The sequence below is a fragment of the Ahaetulla prasina genome, chromosome 2, assembly GCF_028640845.1.
Source record: "Ahaetulla prasina isolate Xishuangbanna chromosome 2, ASM2864084v1, whole genome shotgun sequence".
In the NCBI taxonomy this organism is placed as follows: domain Eukaryota; kingdom Metazoa; phylum Chordata; class Lepidosauria; order Squamata; family Colubridae; genus Ahaetulla; species Ahaetulla prasina.
This window is the reverse complement of record NC_080540.1, coordinates 187,522,542-187,540,594: the sequence shown is the minus strand read 5'-3', so window position 1 is coordinate 187,540,594 and position 18,053 is coordinate 187,522,542. Positions and strand designations below refer to the sequence as shown.

The following is an 18,053-nucleotide window of genomic DNA, read 5'->3' as shown; positions in this document are numbered from 1 at the left end:
GCACGGAATAACTACCTTGGATCCAGGCTTAATTCTGCCACTTAATTTCTTTTGTCCTCAATTTTAACTTTCTTTAAATCTCAGGGTGTTCTCTCTAATAGTCTGTTTAAGAAAAATTTCTCTCACTGAACCGACACACTTTCTTTCACTCTCTGCCATTCCAGAGCTGTTCCAACTTCAGCAGCTTTTAATGGCTGCCTCTTCCACCACTGGAAAAAAGGGCTTTTCCTGGATCAACCAGGGACTTTGCGATGTCCCTGGGATCAACAGGATGTGCCCTCCTCTATCACCATCTCTACAGGACAGTGAGGTCTGAAATGGACCATCCAGTGATGGAGATATCGATGGTGATCCTGGAGCACCAAGATTGCCCACTGTCCCATCGCAATGTTAGGTCTGTTAAATTGGGAGAAGATTAAGAGACAACATTATTTTAAAATGCCAGTCTGGTTATCAACCACTGAAGCATTCTCATACTCAATAACATTTAGAAAGGAACAAATTGTTAGATATAGTGAATTATTGAATGAAAAGGGTGAACTTAAATCTATGCAAGAATTAGAACTACAAGGCATAAAAATGAATTGGTTTTCTTATTTGCAAATACACTCCAGATATGATAAGGATTCCAAGGTAGAAGGTTTCTTTAGTAATTTGACTAGTTTTGATAAAATTTTAACAGGTGCTGATGACAACTTAATTAGGAAATTGTATGGCTATCTATTAGAGATTAAACTAGAAGATGAACAAGTTAAAGAAACAATGATTGCTTGGGGGAAATTTTTGGACATGGGATTGATCTAGAGAAATGGCAACAATTGTGGCTACAAAATTATAAAATGACAATGCCAACTGCATATAAAGACAATTTGTACAAGATGTTTTATAGATGGCATCTACCCCCGATGAAAATAGCCAGAATGTTTAAGAACAAATCCAAAAAATGTTGGAAATGTCAGCAGATACTAGGTTCATATTACCATATGTGGTGGAAATGTGTAGAAGCTAAAAGATATTGGATTAAAATCCACACGTGGTTGGAAAAAATGATAAAAAAACACATAGATTTTAAACCAGAGATTTTTTTTATTGGAGATCATACCTGAAACCTACAATAGAGAAGTGAGATACTTGATTGTGAATGTGCGGCTAGAATTGTGTTTACTAAAAATTGGAAAAATGAGGAAATACCAACGCAAGATGAAGTTATCAAGAAAATAATGGAATGTGCTGAAATGAGCAAATTGACATTTGAAATTAGGGAACAGGAAGATAAACAATGGGACTTATTTTATCAGTGGTTAGACAAAAAATATGTTAATCAAATTTGATAGAGATTTTTATAATGTAAGAATTGTTGAAATATATAAAATAAAATGGAATATCAGCGGTTTGATTCAAGATGGCGAAATGAACAATATATTATATTATATTTGAATCTAATTAATTCAAAATTGAGAATACTTTGTATGAAGTGAGGGAAGAAATACTTATAGTTAAACAAATGAATAATGGAGTAAAACAATTGGATATATATCAGATTGGTAAAATGTGAAATTAGATAAATTAAAAGATATGAATTTGATGAAATTGCACAGAAGATTTGTAATCAACCAACTGACACACTGCTTGTGTTTGTATTAAAGATGTTTTTATGTATGTCTGTCTGTCTAAAAAATAAAAAAATATTTCAAAAAAAAAAAAAGGAAATATCCCCAAAGTCAGTTGTAGATTAAATGTACACTGACTTTTAGCTACACATCTTCCTAGCAAACAGCAAATTTTTAAGATCCAAATAAAGAAGATTTATTTTAAGGATGAGTAACCCCAGTTTGCATGTTGGAGGTTCCTAAAAAAATGCTGGGAAACTGTATTTTAAAGAACATTTGAGGGAGGGGTGTGGACTAGCCCTTCTCTGTCTGAGGCTGTAGAGACCCGGCACCAATCAAAACACTTTTTGTGAAGGAACTGATCACTGATCACTTACTACTGACAGGGTAAGCCACTAGTATATGAAAATAAGAGAAAACTCCACTCCCTTCTAGTATTGATGATGTTACCTAGTTTGGTAATGAAACATCTGCAAGAAAACCATCAAGCTCAGAGAGCACCAAGGAACCCACAGTTCAACACTGAGCTACAAATATTCTCTTCTATCGATAAACTCTTTTTGGTTAGAGGGACTCAGACTCTGCCGTATATGAGATGGTTCTCTGTGGATTTCATTCTAAATTTTGATATGATTTCTATAAATAAGGAATGTAGAATTATAATGCCTGAGTCTTTGATCCTTCATACATCAAAAAAATACAAAGCTAAGGGATAAACAAATAAAAAACAGATTTGAAAAAAGAAAAGGCTTGGGAAAGAAGAAGAGTGAAAGTGTAAGAAAGAAAGAGGAAAAGAAGGAAAATTGAAAAAGAATGACTTCCAACTTTCTTTGGTAAATATATAAGTAAAAAAGATATCAAACTTTTACTAACCCATATTTCAGTTTCTCACAAAAAGTCCAGTAATGGTTCATATCACTTTAATAACTATTTGTTAAGGAAACCACAACTGATTTATTTAATTGCACCAAACTCTAAATAAAACAGGAATGGAAAATCCTAAGCTCTACCCATGGTCCTCAACTTTGGCAACTTTATGGCGTCTTGACTTAAATTCCAAGAATTCCCCAGGCAGCATGAAGTTCCCCCATCTTAAACTTGCCAAGACTGAGAAATGCTAATCTAAAGATAGGGATTTTTCCATTCCTTTTTTACTGGTTCTTACTTAAAATTTGTCATTTTCTCCCTTCTACTGGTCAAACAGGGTGCTGGAGGGCCACCCACAGCCCCCCCCATGGCACATTTTGGCCGGCAGAAGCACCACGGGCCGGTCCTTTGATATTTCCAGGCCAGCCTTGCGGGCCAGTTTTAAGCACCTTTCTCTTTGATAGGCTAGACCAGTGACAGCGAATCTTTTTCTCGTTGCGTGCTGGAAGTGTGTGTGTGCGCGCGTGATAATACACACGTGTACCAGCACCCATAATGCAACATGAACCCCCCATATGCATGCACGCATGCCCCCCTCCCCGCTCATGCACCCTCCATATCACTTCCCACCCCTCTGCTTTTGGCATTGTTATTGCGAGGCAGGGCTGTTTGGCCCAACCAATTCTTTTTTAAAAAAAATTTTTTTCTTTTCTTATACACATGTTGTAAATGTACATTCTCTTGTCCATAAATAATCATACATATTTTTTCTGAAGAAAGCACAAAGATAAAACATTTTAATTACATTCGGGGTTGCTCTTCTACCCTTTCTTTTCCTTCATTTCACAACAAACCTTCTTCTCTTCTTTCCCCTCCCTCCCTCCTCACCTCTCTTACTTTCTTCCTCCTCCTCTCTTTCCTCCTTCCCCTTCCTCTCCCCCACTCCTCCCTTCTTTTCCTCCTTCCTCACCTTCTCTCCTACTCTTGTCCTCTATCCTATCTTCGTCTCCTTCCCCTTTCTTCCATTCCTCTCTCTCCAGTTGGGTTTGAATCGTGGGATAGGAAGGGTGGGTGCTGAAATGCAAAACTCCCCTCTACCCACCCACCAGTGCTCTACTTGCTGAAAGTAGAGGCACCTGTAAAGTAAGGTGCGTTCATGACTGAAGGCTACTTAGGAGAGATCAGGACCAGGGTGCTTATTTGCCGAATTGATTTTTCAGAAGGAAAAAAGAGAGGGGGTGAGGATGGGGGGGAGGGAGGGAGGGAGGGAGGGAGGGAGAGAGAGATATTCAGATTCTTCAGGTATCAGATTCAGATTCTTCAGGTGTCAGTTTCAAAAGATTTCAGGGCATGGAAAAAGAGAAACTCTGGCCGCACTTCTGCTCTTTCCCCAGCACTGCGGGGGTCGGGTGGGGGTGCCGCACTGCTCACAGTTGGGCCCCTTGCTCAACCTCCACCATGCCCACTGCTGCACCACCGGCTGAGCCAATGATCTCTCCTGAGTAACCTTCAAACATGAACTGAACCTGCACTGCAGCCACACATTAATTTACACTTCGCCTTCTTGCATCCCACCCAAGCCATCTGTTGCAAGCCAAGAAGGATGCGGGGTAATGATCGCATCCCTGTCTCAAAGTCCCCTCTCTACTCTGGATGGGTTTCGCAGTTGTGACCCTGAGCTAATGCAGGGGAAGGAGCAGAAGGGCGGCCGGCTGCCCCACTTGCTGCTCCTTCTCCGGCTTTGTCTCGGCTGGTGGCACAGCGGTGGGCATGGTGGAGATCAGGCAATAGGTCCAACCCCAGGCAGCGCATCACCCCCGCCCAAACTCTATCCAACCCCTGTCACACCCACTGCCAAGCAAGGCTCTCTAGCTGCTGCAGGGGGAGGTGGCAATGCCCACAGTCCAGGAGATGTTGCGGCTGGTGGAGCGAGCCAAGAGGGTTTCTCAGCCCTGCTTTGACAGCGGCCATGTGGTCACCTGCGCAGGCAGCCCATCCCCCCCACCCTCACCAGCTGCTGGTCCACCAAAGCCCCACCAGCCACACCTGCTTTGCTGGCGGCTCCCAGCGGGAGGAGCCCAGGCAGGGCAGCAGAGGCCACACATTCGGAGGCTGAGGTGGCCCAGTCAAGACACTGCCACCACCCATACATACACCCCTGTGCCCTGTTTTGGGCCTGGAAAGGCTCCTGCACCAAACTTTGCTGGCACAAACGGTCTGCCGCCACCTCTCTGCTTTCTCCTGGCAGCCTCGAGCTCTGGGCAGCATCCAGTATGGCCATTCACCCCAGCAAAGGTTGGTGCAACCCTCTCCAGCCACTTCTTCCAAGGGACCATGACTGCTTCCCAGCCGGCGCACCTCTTACCATTTACAGTGCATCAGAGAGGGCGGTGGCAGGCTGTGGCAGCAGGTTGTTTGCACCAGCTAAGAGGCAGCGGCAGCTTCTCATCCTCCTGCATGCCTTGCACTTCGGGCAGCATCCAGCCAATTATGCCTGGCATCCCCCTGTGGCAGCCCATGTGGATCCCAGGCAGTGCAGCTTCGGGGCCTTTCCTTGTGGTGTCAGAGACAAGGTAGGCAGGCAGGTGGATGGGTGGAGGGGAGTGACTGGGGGAGCGCTCCTGGCTGGCAAAGGGGTGGATGTCCCGGGGCATACATGCGCACCGGCCAGCTAGTCTTTTGTTTACTGGCACATGTGCATGCACAACAATCAGCTGGCCAGCTGATCTTTCGGTTTCTGCCACTGCTGCACACGTGAAGGTCAGCTGATTGTCACGTGCGCATGTGCATGCACACCAATAACCAGAAAACTAGCTGGCTGATGTGCATGCGTGCACTGGAAACCCAGAAGAGGAATGGGCGATGCTGCACGTGCCAGGCAAAATGACACTGTGTGTTACTTCCGGCACGCGTGCCATAAGTTCGCCATCATGGGACTAGACATTTGCACTCTCAACTGTTCATCATATGATTTTGTCCTCCAGACCTTTTGCCATCTTTATTGCTCTTATCTGCCTACATTCACCCTAGAAAGTGCCTTAGCAATTTTTTTTTGGTATCATCATGACTAGAATTGGATTCAGTATTCCAGGTGTAGTATCACTAGTGAGACATAAAGCAGTATTATCACTTCTCATGATCTAGGATCAGGTCTGTCAAACTGGCGGCCCTCAGGCCGTATACAGCCCATGCAGGCCATGCCCACTCTGGCTTCACAAAGGCAAAAAAGTCCTGATACATCATGATCCAGCCCATGACTTGATTGAGTTTGATACCCATGGTCTAGATACTATCCCTCTGTTGATGCAGCCTAGGATTGCATTGGCTTCAGGCCATTCAGGCCATGCCTGAACTGCTCCAAGTAACTACTTGAGACACATCATTAAGTGAATGGCTCAACACTCTTCAAAGCACCTGTCGAGTTGTGTTCAAGGCGCTTGAAGAAACATGAGAAAACTACAAAACACAAGCTGATAAGTAGCACTCCAAACTGATGGACTTCAAAATTCATGGTGATATACTTATCCATTAAATATCTTCAATTCGGACAGCCCTCAAAGAAACTCCAGCCAAAATACATCAGGCCTTTCCCATAGACAAACTTATCAACCCAGTAACTGTGCAATTGAAATTCACAAGTCCCTCAGACATATCCACCCAGTGTTTCCCTGTAGCCACTTCTGCCATGTGCCCCAAGAAAAAGTCATTTCCAACCCCTGTCCTTATCAACGAAGAACTGGATATTAGGTCTGCCATTGCATCAGTTCAGCCCAGCCCTGCTTCACTCTGATGGCATCCTGCCATAAAAGGGGGGAAGAGAGAGTAAGGGGATATAGGGAAGAGGGAGATAACAGGATGAGAAGAACTGGAGGGGGGAATGACAGGATGAGAATTCTAGGTTAGATTAGATTAAGAGAGTTGGAAGGGACCTTCTAGGATCTAGTCTAGTCCCCAGCCCAAGCAGAAGATCCTACACCATTTCTGACAAATGGCAGTCCAATCTCTTCTTGAAAACCTCCAGTGATGAAACTCCCACAACATCCAAAGGCAAGCTGTTCCATTGGTTGATTGTTCTCACTGACAGAAAAATTCTCCTTATTTCTAGGTTGAATCTCTCCTCGATCAGTTTCCATCCATTATTCTTTGTCTGGCCTTCAGTGCCTTGGAAAATAGTTTAAACCCTTCCTCTCTGTGGCAGCCCCTCAAATATTGGAAAACTGATATCATGTCTCCCCTTGTCCTTTTCTTCACTAGACTAGCCATGCCCAGTTCCCATAATCGTTCTTCATATATTTTAGTCTCCAGTCCTTTAATCATCCTGGTTGCTCTTTTCTGCACTTTTTCTAGAGTCTCAACATCTTTTTTATAGTGTAGTGACCAAAACTGGATGCAGTATTCTAGGTGTGGTCTTACTAAGGCTTTATAGAGTGATATTAGTACCTCACTTGATCTTGATTATATCCCTCTGTTAATGTAATTTAGGATTTTGTTGGCTTTTTTGGCTGCTGCCACACACTGCTGGCTCATATTTAACTGATTGTCCACTAAGACTCCAAGATGCCTCTCACAGTTACTGCTATTAAGCCTGGTTTCACCCAATCTATATATGTATTTTTGGTTTTTCTTGCCAGAGCCTGGCAGTTTCAAGGACCAAGCATGAGAATAGAATGTGAAAGCCCACCAAAGAGGCATCAAACTTTAGGACTGTTACCAAAACATTTAGATTGATCTTCATTGGATAATTATGAGAGGATCAAGAGGAGGGGAGTTGGCAGAAGGGTTTACATGGGAATATTCATATCTGGTTTTTCTATGCTTTAACCACTTGGCTTCAGTAAAAGTTATACCTCTCAGTACAAATGGAGTCAAGGGTCTTTCTTTCCTAAACATCCAAGCTGGGACAAACCTGACAGGGAGCTCTTTGTGTAACTATGGTGGTCTTATTTGGAATCTCTTGTTTTTTTTCCTCTGTGATAATGCTTTTTGCAAAGCCTCTAGTATCTCATTTTTCAGAGTATCCCAAGCAACCTGTACTGTTATTCCCTCTTAAGATTAACATCCATGAAATCCCTCCTATTCTCTCTCTTATTTTGTTGAAGGCAACTCTCTTAAAGTCTAAAACACTAGTCTGACTTAGTTCAGTTACTTGTGCCTACATTATGATAAATTCTACTATGAAAATAGTATGAAAATAAAATAAAATAAAATAAAAATAAAATAGTATGAAAATGCACAGGTACCGTATATGTGAGAGGGATCTTGGAGTCCTAATGGATAACCATTTAGATATGAGCCAGCAGTGTGCAGCAGCTGCCAAAAAAGTCAACACAGTTCTGGGCTGCATAAACAGAGGGATAGAATCAAGATCTCGTGAAGTGTTAATACCACTTTATAATGCCTTGGTAAGGCCACACTTGGAATATTGCATTCAATTTTGGTCACCACGATGTAAAAAAGATGTTGAGACTCTAGAAAGAGTGCAGAGAAGAGCAACAAAGATGATTAGAGGACTGGAGGCTAAAACATATGAAGAACGGTTGCAGGAACTCAGTATGTCTAATTTAATGAAAAGAAGGACTAGGGGAGACATGATAGCAGTGTTCCAATATCTCAGGGGTTGCCACAAAGAAGAGGGAGTCAAACTATTCTCCAAAGCACCTGAGGGTAGAACAAGAAGCAATGGGTGGAAACTAATCAAGGAGAGAAGCAACTTAGAACTAAGGAGAAATTTCCTGACTGTAAGAACAATCAATAAGTGGAACAACTTGCCTGCAGAAGTTGTGAATGCTCCAACACTGGAAATTTTTAAGAAAATGTTGGATAGCCATTTGTCTGAAATGGTGTAGGGTTTCCTGCCTTGGCAGGGGGTTGGACTAGAAGACCTCCAAGGTCCCTTCCAACTCTGTTATTATGTTATGTTATGTTATGTTATGTTATGTTATGTTATGTTATGTTATGTTATGTTATGTTATGTTATGTTATGTTATGTTATGTTATGTTATGTTATGTTATGTTGTTATGTTATGTTATGTTATGTTATGTTATGTTATGTTATGTTATGTTATGTTATGTTATGTTATGTTATGTTATGTTATGTTATGTTATGTTATGTTATGTTATTACATGGTTGTTCTCCTCCAAATTTCCTACATTATCTACTCCACCATCATTTCACCTCTATCAGTAAGAATTAAATCCAGTTTAGCTATCCGTCTAGTTCAGGAGTGTCAACCTCAGTTTGACTTAGGGTGGCATCAGCATTATGGTTACCCTCAAAGGGCCAGTTGCATGTAAGACTATGATGACTCATAGTGGCCAGGAGAAGCATGGAGGAGAAGGTTTGCAGGAAAAAGTCCAATTTCTGCTTGACAGATCTCTAGAGAGCAAGAGGAAGAGGCAGGGGAGCAGTGCTCCCTGCACAAGGGAGGCTGGCCTGTTTCCAGTTGTGTGTGGTAAGGATGCTAGCTTGTTGGGGAAGACTTCCGTTATGCAGCTGCCCCACCACCCACTCCTCCTCTTGACTTGGAGGAAACTGTTTTCTGCAAACTTTCTCCTCCATGCTTCCACATGCAGCAGTGCCATCCTCCACCTCCTGTGGGGAGGGGGCAGGCAAGTCTGGTAGGAGGATCCAGAGGTCTCCAGTGGAGGAAGTGGAGACCAGGGTGAGCACCAAGGCCTTGTCCACCAGGGGAGCCTTGCTATCCCTATCAGACCACATGGAGGACCTCTGGACAGCAGCGCAGCCTACCTGGAACCCTGGGAAGAGAGGGCAAGTGCCCAGTCTGGCCCTCAAGCTCCTGGGGCACTGTTTTTTATTTTGTTTTCAAACAAAGGTTGTATATTTGTATAAAGGTTTTATGAAGATTCCTTTACTGGGAAGGGTGTTGGATTAGAAAACTTCAAAGATCCCTTTCAACACTGATTCTTTGATTCTGTGAAACTTTGGGAATACAATCAAAGAAACTGGTTTGGAAACTACTTTTCCTGAGAGGCTCCATTCCTTGACATACTGCATGTATGTGGCAGATATTCTAAAGAATACATTTAACCTGGAAAACAGACACTCCCACTGTACATTCAACACTGAGAGTATTTTATGGGTAAGTTAGGTTCATTTAATTGAGATTTTCTTAAATTTCCCCCTTTCTTTATCTTACCATATTCCTCCACTGTGAATTTTTTTTCGTTTCCAAACTCCTCCTGTCCAATTTTAATGATGTATGTGCCCAGGGGTGCTTCAGAGGCCAGAGTGAAATGCAGATCCAGAATGCCATGAAAAGGCTTCACATCCACCCACTGGGCAATTCGGTTCTTGTCAGGATCCTGCACACAGAAGTTAGAGGGGAGAATGGTTATTTGACCTTGCTTGACTGCAGTCACCAGCACAGGATCACATATATGAAGTTTGTAGGGTGATATATGAGACAATGTGATGAAGACAGCTTGGACGAGAATATCAGGAAAGTTAAGAAAGAACTTGAATATACAGTAGAGGTGACAAATAGATTTAAGGAATTAGATCTGATAGACAGAATGCCTGAAGAACTATGGATGGAGGTTCACAACATCGTACAAGAGGTAGCAACTAAAACCATCCCGAAGAAAAAGAAATGCAAGAAAGCAAAATGTCTGTCTCTGGAAGCTTAGCAAATAACTGAGGAAAGAAGGGAAGCAAAAGGCAAGGGAGAAAGAGAAAGATGCACCCAATTGAATGCAGCATTCCAGAAAATAGCTAGAAGAGATAAGAATACCTTCTTAAATGAACAGTGAAAGAAATAGAAGAAAACAATAGAATAGGGACCAGAGATCTTTTCAAGAAAATTGGAGATATAAAGGGAACATTTCATGCAAAGGTGGACATGATAAAGAACCAAAATGGCAGGGACCTAACAGAGGCAGAAGAGATTAAGAAGAGGTGGCAAAACTACATAGAAGAATTATACAAGAATGAGCTTAACGTCCCTGATAACCACCATGGGGTGGTCACTGACCTCGAGTCAGACATACTAGAATGTGAAAGTCAAATGGGCCTTAGGAAATCTGAGTAACAACAAAGCTAGTGGAGGAGACAGTATTCCAGCTGAGCTATTCAAAATTTTAAAAGACAATGCAGTAAATTTGCCAGCAAATTTGAAAAACACAACAGTGGCCACATGGTTGAAAAAGGTAAGTTTACATTCCAATTCCAAAGAAAGGCAATACCAAAGAGTGTTCAAATTATCGCACCATTGCACTCATTTCACATGCTAGTAAGGTTATGCTCAAAATCCTACAAGCTAGCTCCAGCAGTTTATGAATCGAGAACTACCAGAAGTACAGGCAGGATTTCGAAGAGGCAGAAAAACTAGAGATCAAATTGCCAACATATGCTGGATCATGGAGAAAGCTAGGGAGTTCCAGAAAAACATCTGCTTTATTGACTATGCTAAAACCTTTAATTGTGTGGATCACAACAAATTGTGGCAAATTCTTAAAGAGATGGAAGTACCAGACCATCTTATTTGTCTCTTGAGAAACAAGAGTAAGAAGCTTGCTTGTCACGAAGCAACAGTGAGACACGGAACCACTGATTGGTTCAAAATTGGGAAAGGAGTCCGACAAGGCTGTATACTATCACCCTACCTATTGAACTTATATGCAGAGCACATCATGAGAAAGGCGGGGCTAGATGAATCAAAAGTTGGAATTAAGATTGCTGGGAGAAATATCAACAACCTCGGATATGCAGATGATACCACTTTAATGGCAGAAAGTGAAGAGGAACTAAAGAACCTCTTGATGCAGGTGAAGAAGGAGAGTGCAAAAGTTGGCTTGAAACTCAACATTAAGAAAACAAAGATCATGGCATCTGACCCTCTCAATTCCTGGCAAATAGATGGGGAAGACATGGAGGTAGTGACAGATTTTATTTTCCTGGGCTCCAAGATCACTGCAGATGGGGACTTCATTCAAGAAATTAAAATACGCTTTCTCCTGAGGAGAAAAGCTATGGCAAATCTAGACAGCATACTAAAAAGCAGAGACATCACCCTGCCAACAAACGTGTATATAGTCAAGTCTATGGTATTCCCAGTGGCAATGTATGGCTGTGAAAGTTGGACCATGAGAAAGGCTGAGCACGAAAGAATTGAGGCCTTCCTGCAAGTCCCTTGGACTGCAAGGCAATCAAACCAGTCAGTCCTAGAGGAGATCAACCCTGACTGCTCTTTAGAAGGCCAGATCTTGAAGATGAAACTCAAATACTTTGGCTACCTAATGAGAAGGTAGGACTCACTGGAGAAGAGACTAATGCTGGGAAAGATTGAGGGCAAAAGAAGGGGATGACCGAGAATGCAGTGGCTGGATGGAGTCACTGAAGCAGTTGGCGTGAGCTTAAATGGACTCCAAAGGATGGTAGAGGACAGGAAGGCTTGGAGGAACATTATCCATGAGGTTGTGATGGGTCAGACACTTCGCAGTAACAACAAGGAAAGAACAAAGTTCTTCCATTTTATAATGCTAATTTTTGATATCACAACACAGGCCTACATTTGGATTTAGAGATTAAAGAATAAACAAGAAATTAAAAAACCCAGAGAAACCCCATCAACACATACAAGTTACTGGACACAAACCAAAGCAGGTGATAGGATTTTTATTATTCACAACCGCAGACCTTCAAGAATGTTACTGGATGGTAAGGAGGTCTGAGGATCAAATCAGAGATGCCTTAGGACAACAAAAATGAAGTAGATAAATGTTAGCCTTTTTCTTCTAGACATGGTTCTCAAAAAAAATTCTTCTCAAGGCCCATTAAGTTTTCTCTTAAAAAGAAAATGTGAGTCTTGTGGAGAAAATGGAATGGAATGGAATGGAACGGAATGGAACGGAACGGAACGGAACAGAGCTAGAAGGGACCTTGGAGATCTTCTAGTCCAACTCCCTGTTCAAGCAGGAGAATCTATACCTTTTCAGACAAGTGACTGTCTAGTCTCTTCTTAAAAACCTCCAGTGATGGAGTGCCCACAAGCATTTGGTGATGGAGTATTTGGGTGATTGTGATAAGAAGAAAAGTAAGTATTCCTGCCCCACACATCATAATTCTAAAATTTCTCAGACATCCTTCCTGCTATTTTGATAAATTAAGCATGCGACTTATACAGTATTTGCCCACTTCATTCATGTCTCCTTTGGCCAAATACAAGTTGGATCCAAATGATAACTGAAGTGCTTTTAGTTCAGAATAGCAGATAATTGGGAGAAATTTATGTATTTCATTTGTTGGATATCTATATTTATGAAGGGAGATACTGTTATGGATCATTTATTAATGCAATTATATCCAATGGAAATAAATGAAAATATTCATAAATATGTATAAATATTATGATATATAAATACATCTCTTTTAATTCACAGAAACGGCTCATAGAAAGAACATGGAATTAAAATATCCTTCTTGATTTTTCTAGCATATCCAGATATTAGTTTCCAGAATAATTTCTACCACATACACACACGCGCACACATACACACACAAGTATAAATAAGCACTTGGCCTTATTGCCATGTACTCAAAAGCCCGATTGGGCTTATTATCAGGGGATGTCTTATTTTGGAAGAAACAGGGTATATATCCTGTATATTGGAGCTGAAAGGCGAAAGGGAAGCAGTATGCTCCCTCCCACATTGGGACAGACCAGGTGCTTGGACAGAAAAACACTTAAACCTCTCCCCTGGCTCAGCTGATAAACGGAGGAGAACTTATGGCTCAGAGGTTAATACAACTGCCAAATATGGAGGCAGCCCAAGTTCGAATCCGAGTAAGAGTATTGCTAGCTAAAAAGCTTGAAATAGATCTATAGCAGTTTCCCTTTATTTCTTTATCAGCAATATGTGTGTGTGTGTGTGTGTATAATCTGGGTCATCATTTTACTAACCTCAGAAGGATGGAAGGCTGAGTCAACCTTCAGCTGGTGGGATCAATCCCCTGGCAGTCAGCAGAATTAGCCTGCAATACTGCATTCTAACCACTGTGCCACTGAAGCTCTTACAGTATATAGAGTGATATCTCAGAGGCATTCCTTATTGTAGGTGGGTAGTACTACATAACCTGGAGGTTGATCTGGACTCAAAACAGTTGCTGAAACAACAGTGGAGAATTTGCCAAGATTTGGGCAGCTTTGAAGGGTCTGTCAGAAGATGAGGAAATCAGCCCTGAGTTAACTTAGACTGCTATAATTTTATGTGAATCTACCCTTGAGCATAATTTAGAAGCTGCATAGAATGCAACTTCATACTGGTGCTAGATAGTGTTACAGAATTTTGTATGGGAATTATATTGGTTGCAGTATTCCTCAAGACTCAGTTCAAGATGTGGGGTAATCTCTTAAAACACAGGGTAGCTTAAGCCCTTATAATGTTCAGGACTGCCTTTTCCAAGTAGAATCTACTTCTATGTAAGCCAACAGAGAGATGGTACTCTGGATCTCTCCACTATGAGAATACAGTACACTGGATTGGGACCCAAAAGATGATTATTCCAAATGACAACTCTTCTGTCTAGAAAAGCTTATTCCCCAGACCAAATTGCCCTTACCCCTTTGTGTTTAAGAACTGGTAAAGGCTGTCCCTTGCATATTGAAAAGAAAGCAGTTAATTAGACATGTATTAGTAGGTGGCTCACACATATTTGAAACAAGCAATCTAGCAAACAATAAATTAAAGATCTTGAATAATGGATGTAAATATCAACATGAACAGATACTCACCTCCAACTTTATCATTGGGATCTGCAAATGATTAAAAAAAATAAATAAATCAAGAGTCATAACAAACAGGGCTCCCTCCATTCTTTCCTACCCCATATAATGTGCAAATACACTGCTATATCCTGAAGCTATTGCAACCCACCATCTTTTAACTGAGCAGAGGCAGGGGCAGATAATTGTAGAATAATAGTGGGGTGGGAAAATTATATTACTGTTGCTAGGGGGATAAGGAGATGAAGAAGAGTTCCCTGATGCCAGTTGACTATTGCCCACTGATTCTCTTTCACACTTTGGGTCATACCTGGGGCATCTTCTCGGCTAAAGAATCATGGCTAACAAAAAGAGAATAATGATAACAGAAAGAGATAGGAACACAGGTGATGTTTTCACCCATAGTTCCAATAGAAGGTCAACATCCAATGAGGCAATGGAGTATTTTAGAAATAAAGACTAAAAGAATAGTGTCAGTGAAAGAACTTTGGATTCCTAGACCATTGTCTAAATTACCTACATGAAGGGCTTCTGGCAGGGGATGGACTATATCTCACAACTAGAAAAAACATGTTTAGAAAACAACCGGTTTGGCTTATCCAAAGTACTTTACACTAAATCTGGTAGGGGAGATAGACCAATCTTTAGGACCTAATCCCAAGTATAAGCCTCAATACAACCAATCAAGTAATGTGAAAAAAGGGGAATTCAGATATAAAACAGGAGACAGCAAATGCAGGAGCAGCCAAAAAGGACTTGGATAGCTATATACTAACACTCAAAGTGTGAAGAACAAACAGGGTGAACTTGAAGTCCTAGTATGAAAGGGGAGGGATAATATTGTTTCCATTACCAAAATTTGGTGGAATGAAACCCATGACTGGTTTGTATTGCTGGAAGGATTTCAATTATTCAAAGAACAGACCTAACAAAAGAGGAGATGGAGTTGCATTATATGTAAGAAATAACTACAAATCTACAACATATGCAAAACCAAGAATGAAAACCTTCTTGAATGCATTTTGGTTAATATAAAAAGAAACTACAGTGCCGTAGGTGTATACTACAGCCAAGGAAAAAAAATAGATGAACTTTTTGCTAATCAGTTAGCTAAGGTGTGCAGGAAGCAAACTACAGTAATAATCGAAGACTATAACTACTGTGGCATTTTTTAAATTTGCATTTATATAGAATAGAATTTTATTGGCCAAGTGTGATTGGACACACAATTTGTCTTGGTGAATATGCTCTCAGTGTACATAAAAGAAAAGATAAGTTCATCAAGGTACAACATTTACAACACAATTGATGGTCAGTATATCAATATAAATCATAAGGATTGCCAGCAACAAAGTTACAGTCAAACAGTCCTAAGTGGAAAGAGATTGGTGATGGGAACTATGAGAAGATTAATAGTAGTGCAGATTTAGTAAATAGTTTGACAGTGTTGAGGGAATTATTTGTTTAGCAAATAAAACTGTTCTTGTGTCTAGTTGTTCTGTTGTGCAGTGCTCTATAGTGTCGTTTTGAGGGTAGGAGTTGAAACACTTTATGTCCTGGATGTGCGGGATCTGTAAATATTTTCACGGCCCTCTTCTTGATTCGTGCAGTATACAGGTCCTCAATGGAAGGTAGGTTGGTAGCAATTATTTTTTTCTGCAGTTCTAATTATCCTTTGAAGTCTGTGTCTTTCTTGTTGCGTTGCAGAACCGAACCAGACAGTTATAGAGGTGCAAATGACAGACTCAATAATTCTTCTGTAGAACTGAATCAGCAGCTCCTTGGGCAGTTTGAACTTACTGAGTTGGCGCAGAAAGAACATTCTTTGTTGTCCTTTTTTGATGATGTTTTTGATGTTAGATGTCCATTTTAGATCTTGCGATATGATAGAACCTAGAAATTTAAAGGTTTCTACTGTTGATACCGTGTTGTCTAGTATTGTGAGAGGTGGGAGTATGGAAGGGTTTCTCCTAAAGTCTACTACCATTTCTATGGTTGTGAGTGTGTTCAGTTCCAGATTGTTTTGGTTGCACCACAAGGCTAGTCGTTCGACCTCTTGTCTATATGTGGATTCGTCATTGTTTCGAATGAGACCGATCACTGTTGTGTCATCTGCGAACTTCAGTAGCTTAACAGATGGATCGTTGGAGATGCAGTCATTGGTATACAGAGAGAAGAGAAGTGGGGAGAGCACACAGCCTTGGGGGGGGACCCTGTGCTAATTGTACAGGTATTTGATGTGATCTTGCTTAGCTTCACCTGCTGCTTCCTGTTTGTTAGGAAGCTTGTGATCCACTTACAAGTCTGTTACGGTACCTGTAGCTGGTTTAGCTTAGTTAGAAGAATGTCTGGAATGATGGTATTGAATGCTGAACTAAAGTCTACAAAAAGGACCCTTGCATAGGTCTTTGGAGACTCAAGATGTTGTAGGATGTAGTGCAGAGCCATATTAACAGCATCATCTGTTGATCTATTTGCTTGGTATGCAAATTGCAAGGGGTCTAACAGCGGATCCGTGATGGTTTTCAAGTAGGAAAGCACTAGCCTTTCAAAGGTTTTCATGACTATAGATGTTAAAGCAACTGGTCGGTAGTCATTCAGTTCCTTGATGGTGGGCTTCTTCGGCACTGGGATGATTGTAGAGCGTTTGAAGCAAGAAGAAACATAGCACATCTCTAGTGATTTATTGAAAATATGGGTGAAAATGGGGGCCAATTGGTCAGCACAGACTTTTAAGCAAGAAGGAGTTATCTTGTCTGGGCCTGGAGCTTTTCCTGGCTTTTATCTGTGAAATAGGTCCTGCACTTCCTTTTCTGTGATCACTAGGGGTTGTGAACCCAATGAAATGGGGTCAGTTGTAGGAGGCTTGGCTGTTATTGGTGTGTCTAAGATGGGGGTTGTGGAGATAGGTGCTGTAGTTTTCTTTCAAACCTGCAGTAAAACTCATTCAGGTCATCTGCCAGTTGTTGATTACCTTCAGCCTGGGAAGGAGGTTTGCCATAGCCGGTGATATTTTTAAGAGTTTTCCACATGTTTGCTGGTTCATTTGGTGAAAACCGATTCTTTAGCTTTTCAGAGTAGCTTCTTTTTGCTGCTCTGATCTCCCTTGTTAGTGCATTTCTGGCCTGATTGTACAGCATTTTATCACCTTTTCTGTAGGCTTCCTCTTTGGAATGTTGTAGCTGCTTAAGTTTAGGTGTGAACCAAGGTTTGTTGTTACTGTATATTTGCAAGTTCCTTGTAGGTACACATAGGTCTTCACAGAAGCTGACATATGATGTTACAGTATCTGTGAGTTCATCCAGGTCTGCAGAGGTATCTTCAAATATATTCCAATCAGTGCAATCAAAACATGCCTGCAGCTTTAATTTTGCCTCCTCCATCCAGATCTTCACTGGTTTTGTGGTTTTAAGTCTTTGCCTGTAAGCAGGTACAAGGTGAATCATGCAATGATCAGAGTGTCCTACAGCTGTACGTGGTAAAGACCGATAAGCATCTTTTAGTGTTGCGTAGCAATGGCCTAGAGTATTCTTGCCTCTGGTGGGACAATTGACATGCTGAAAGTATTTTGGTAGCTCTTGCCTTAAGTCTGCCTTGTTTAGATCTCCCAAAACAATGGCCAGTGAATCAGGGTGTTTGGCTTCAGCCTCCATGATTTGGTCAGCTAGAGTTCGTAATGCCTTGTTTACACAGGCTTGTGGTGGGACATAAACAGCAATTAGAAGAAATGAGGAAAATTCACAAGGCAAATAGTATGGATTGCGGATGATAATTAAAGTCTCTAAATATCCCGCCCTTCTCCAAAGACTCAGGGCGGCTTACACTATGTTAGCAA

General features: G+C 41.4%; 1 protein-coding gene across 1 annotated transcript in view; it reads right to left on the bottom strand.

Moving 5' to 3' along the window:
* LOC131190652 (alpha-2-macroglobulin-like protein 1) overlaps positions 1–18,053 on the bottom strand; it is a 205,144-nt gene that overhangs the window by 168,819 nt on the left and 18,272 nt on the right. Inside the window, exons 5-6 of the mRNA XM_058167999.1 lie at positions 14,228–14,248; positions 9,635–9,800 (exon numbers count right to left, since the gene is read on the bottom strand). Of these exons, the coding sequence (XP_058023982.1) occupies positions 9,635–9,800; positions 14,228–14,248 (187 nt within the window). The remainder of the gene's footprint in view (positions 1–9,634; positions 9,801–14,227; positions 14,249–18,053) is intronic.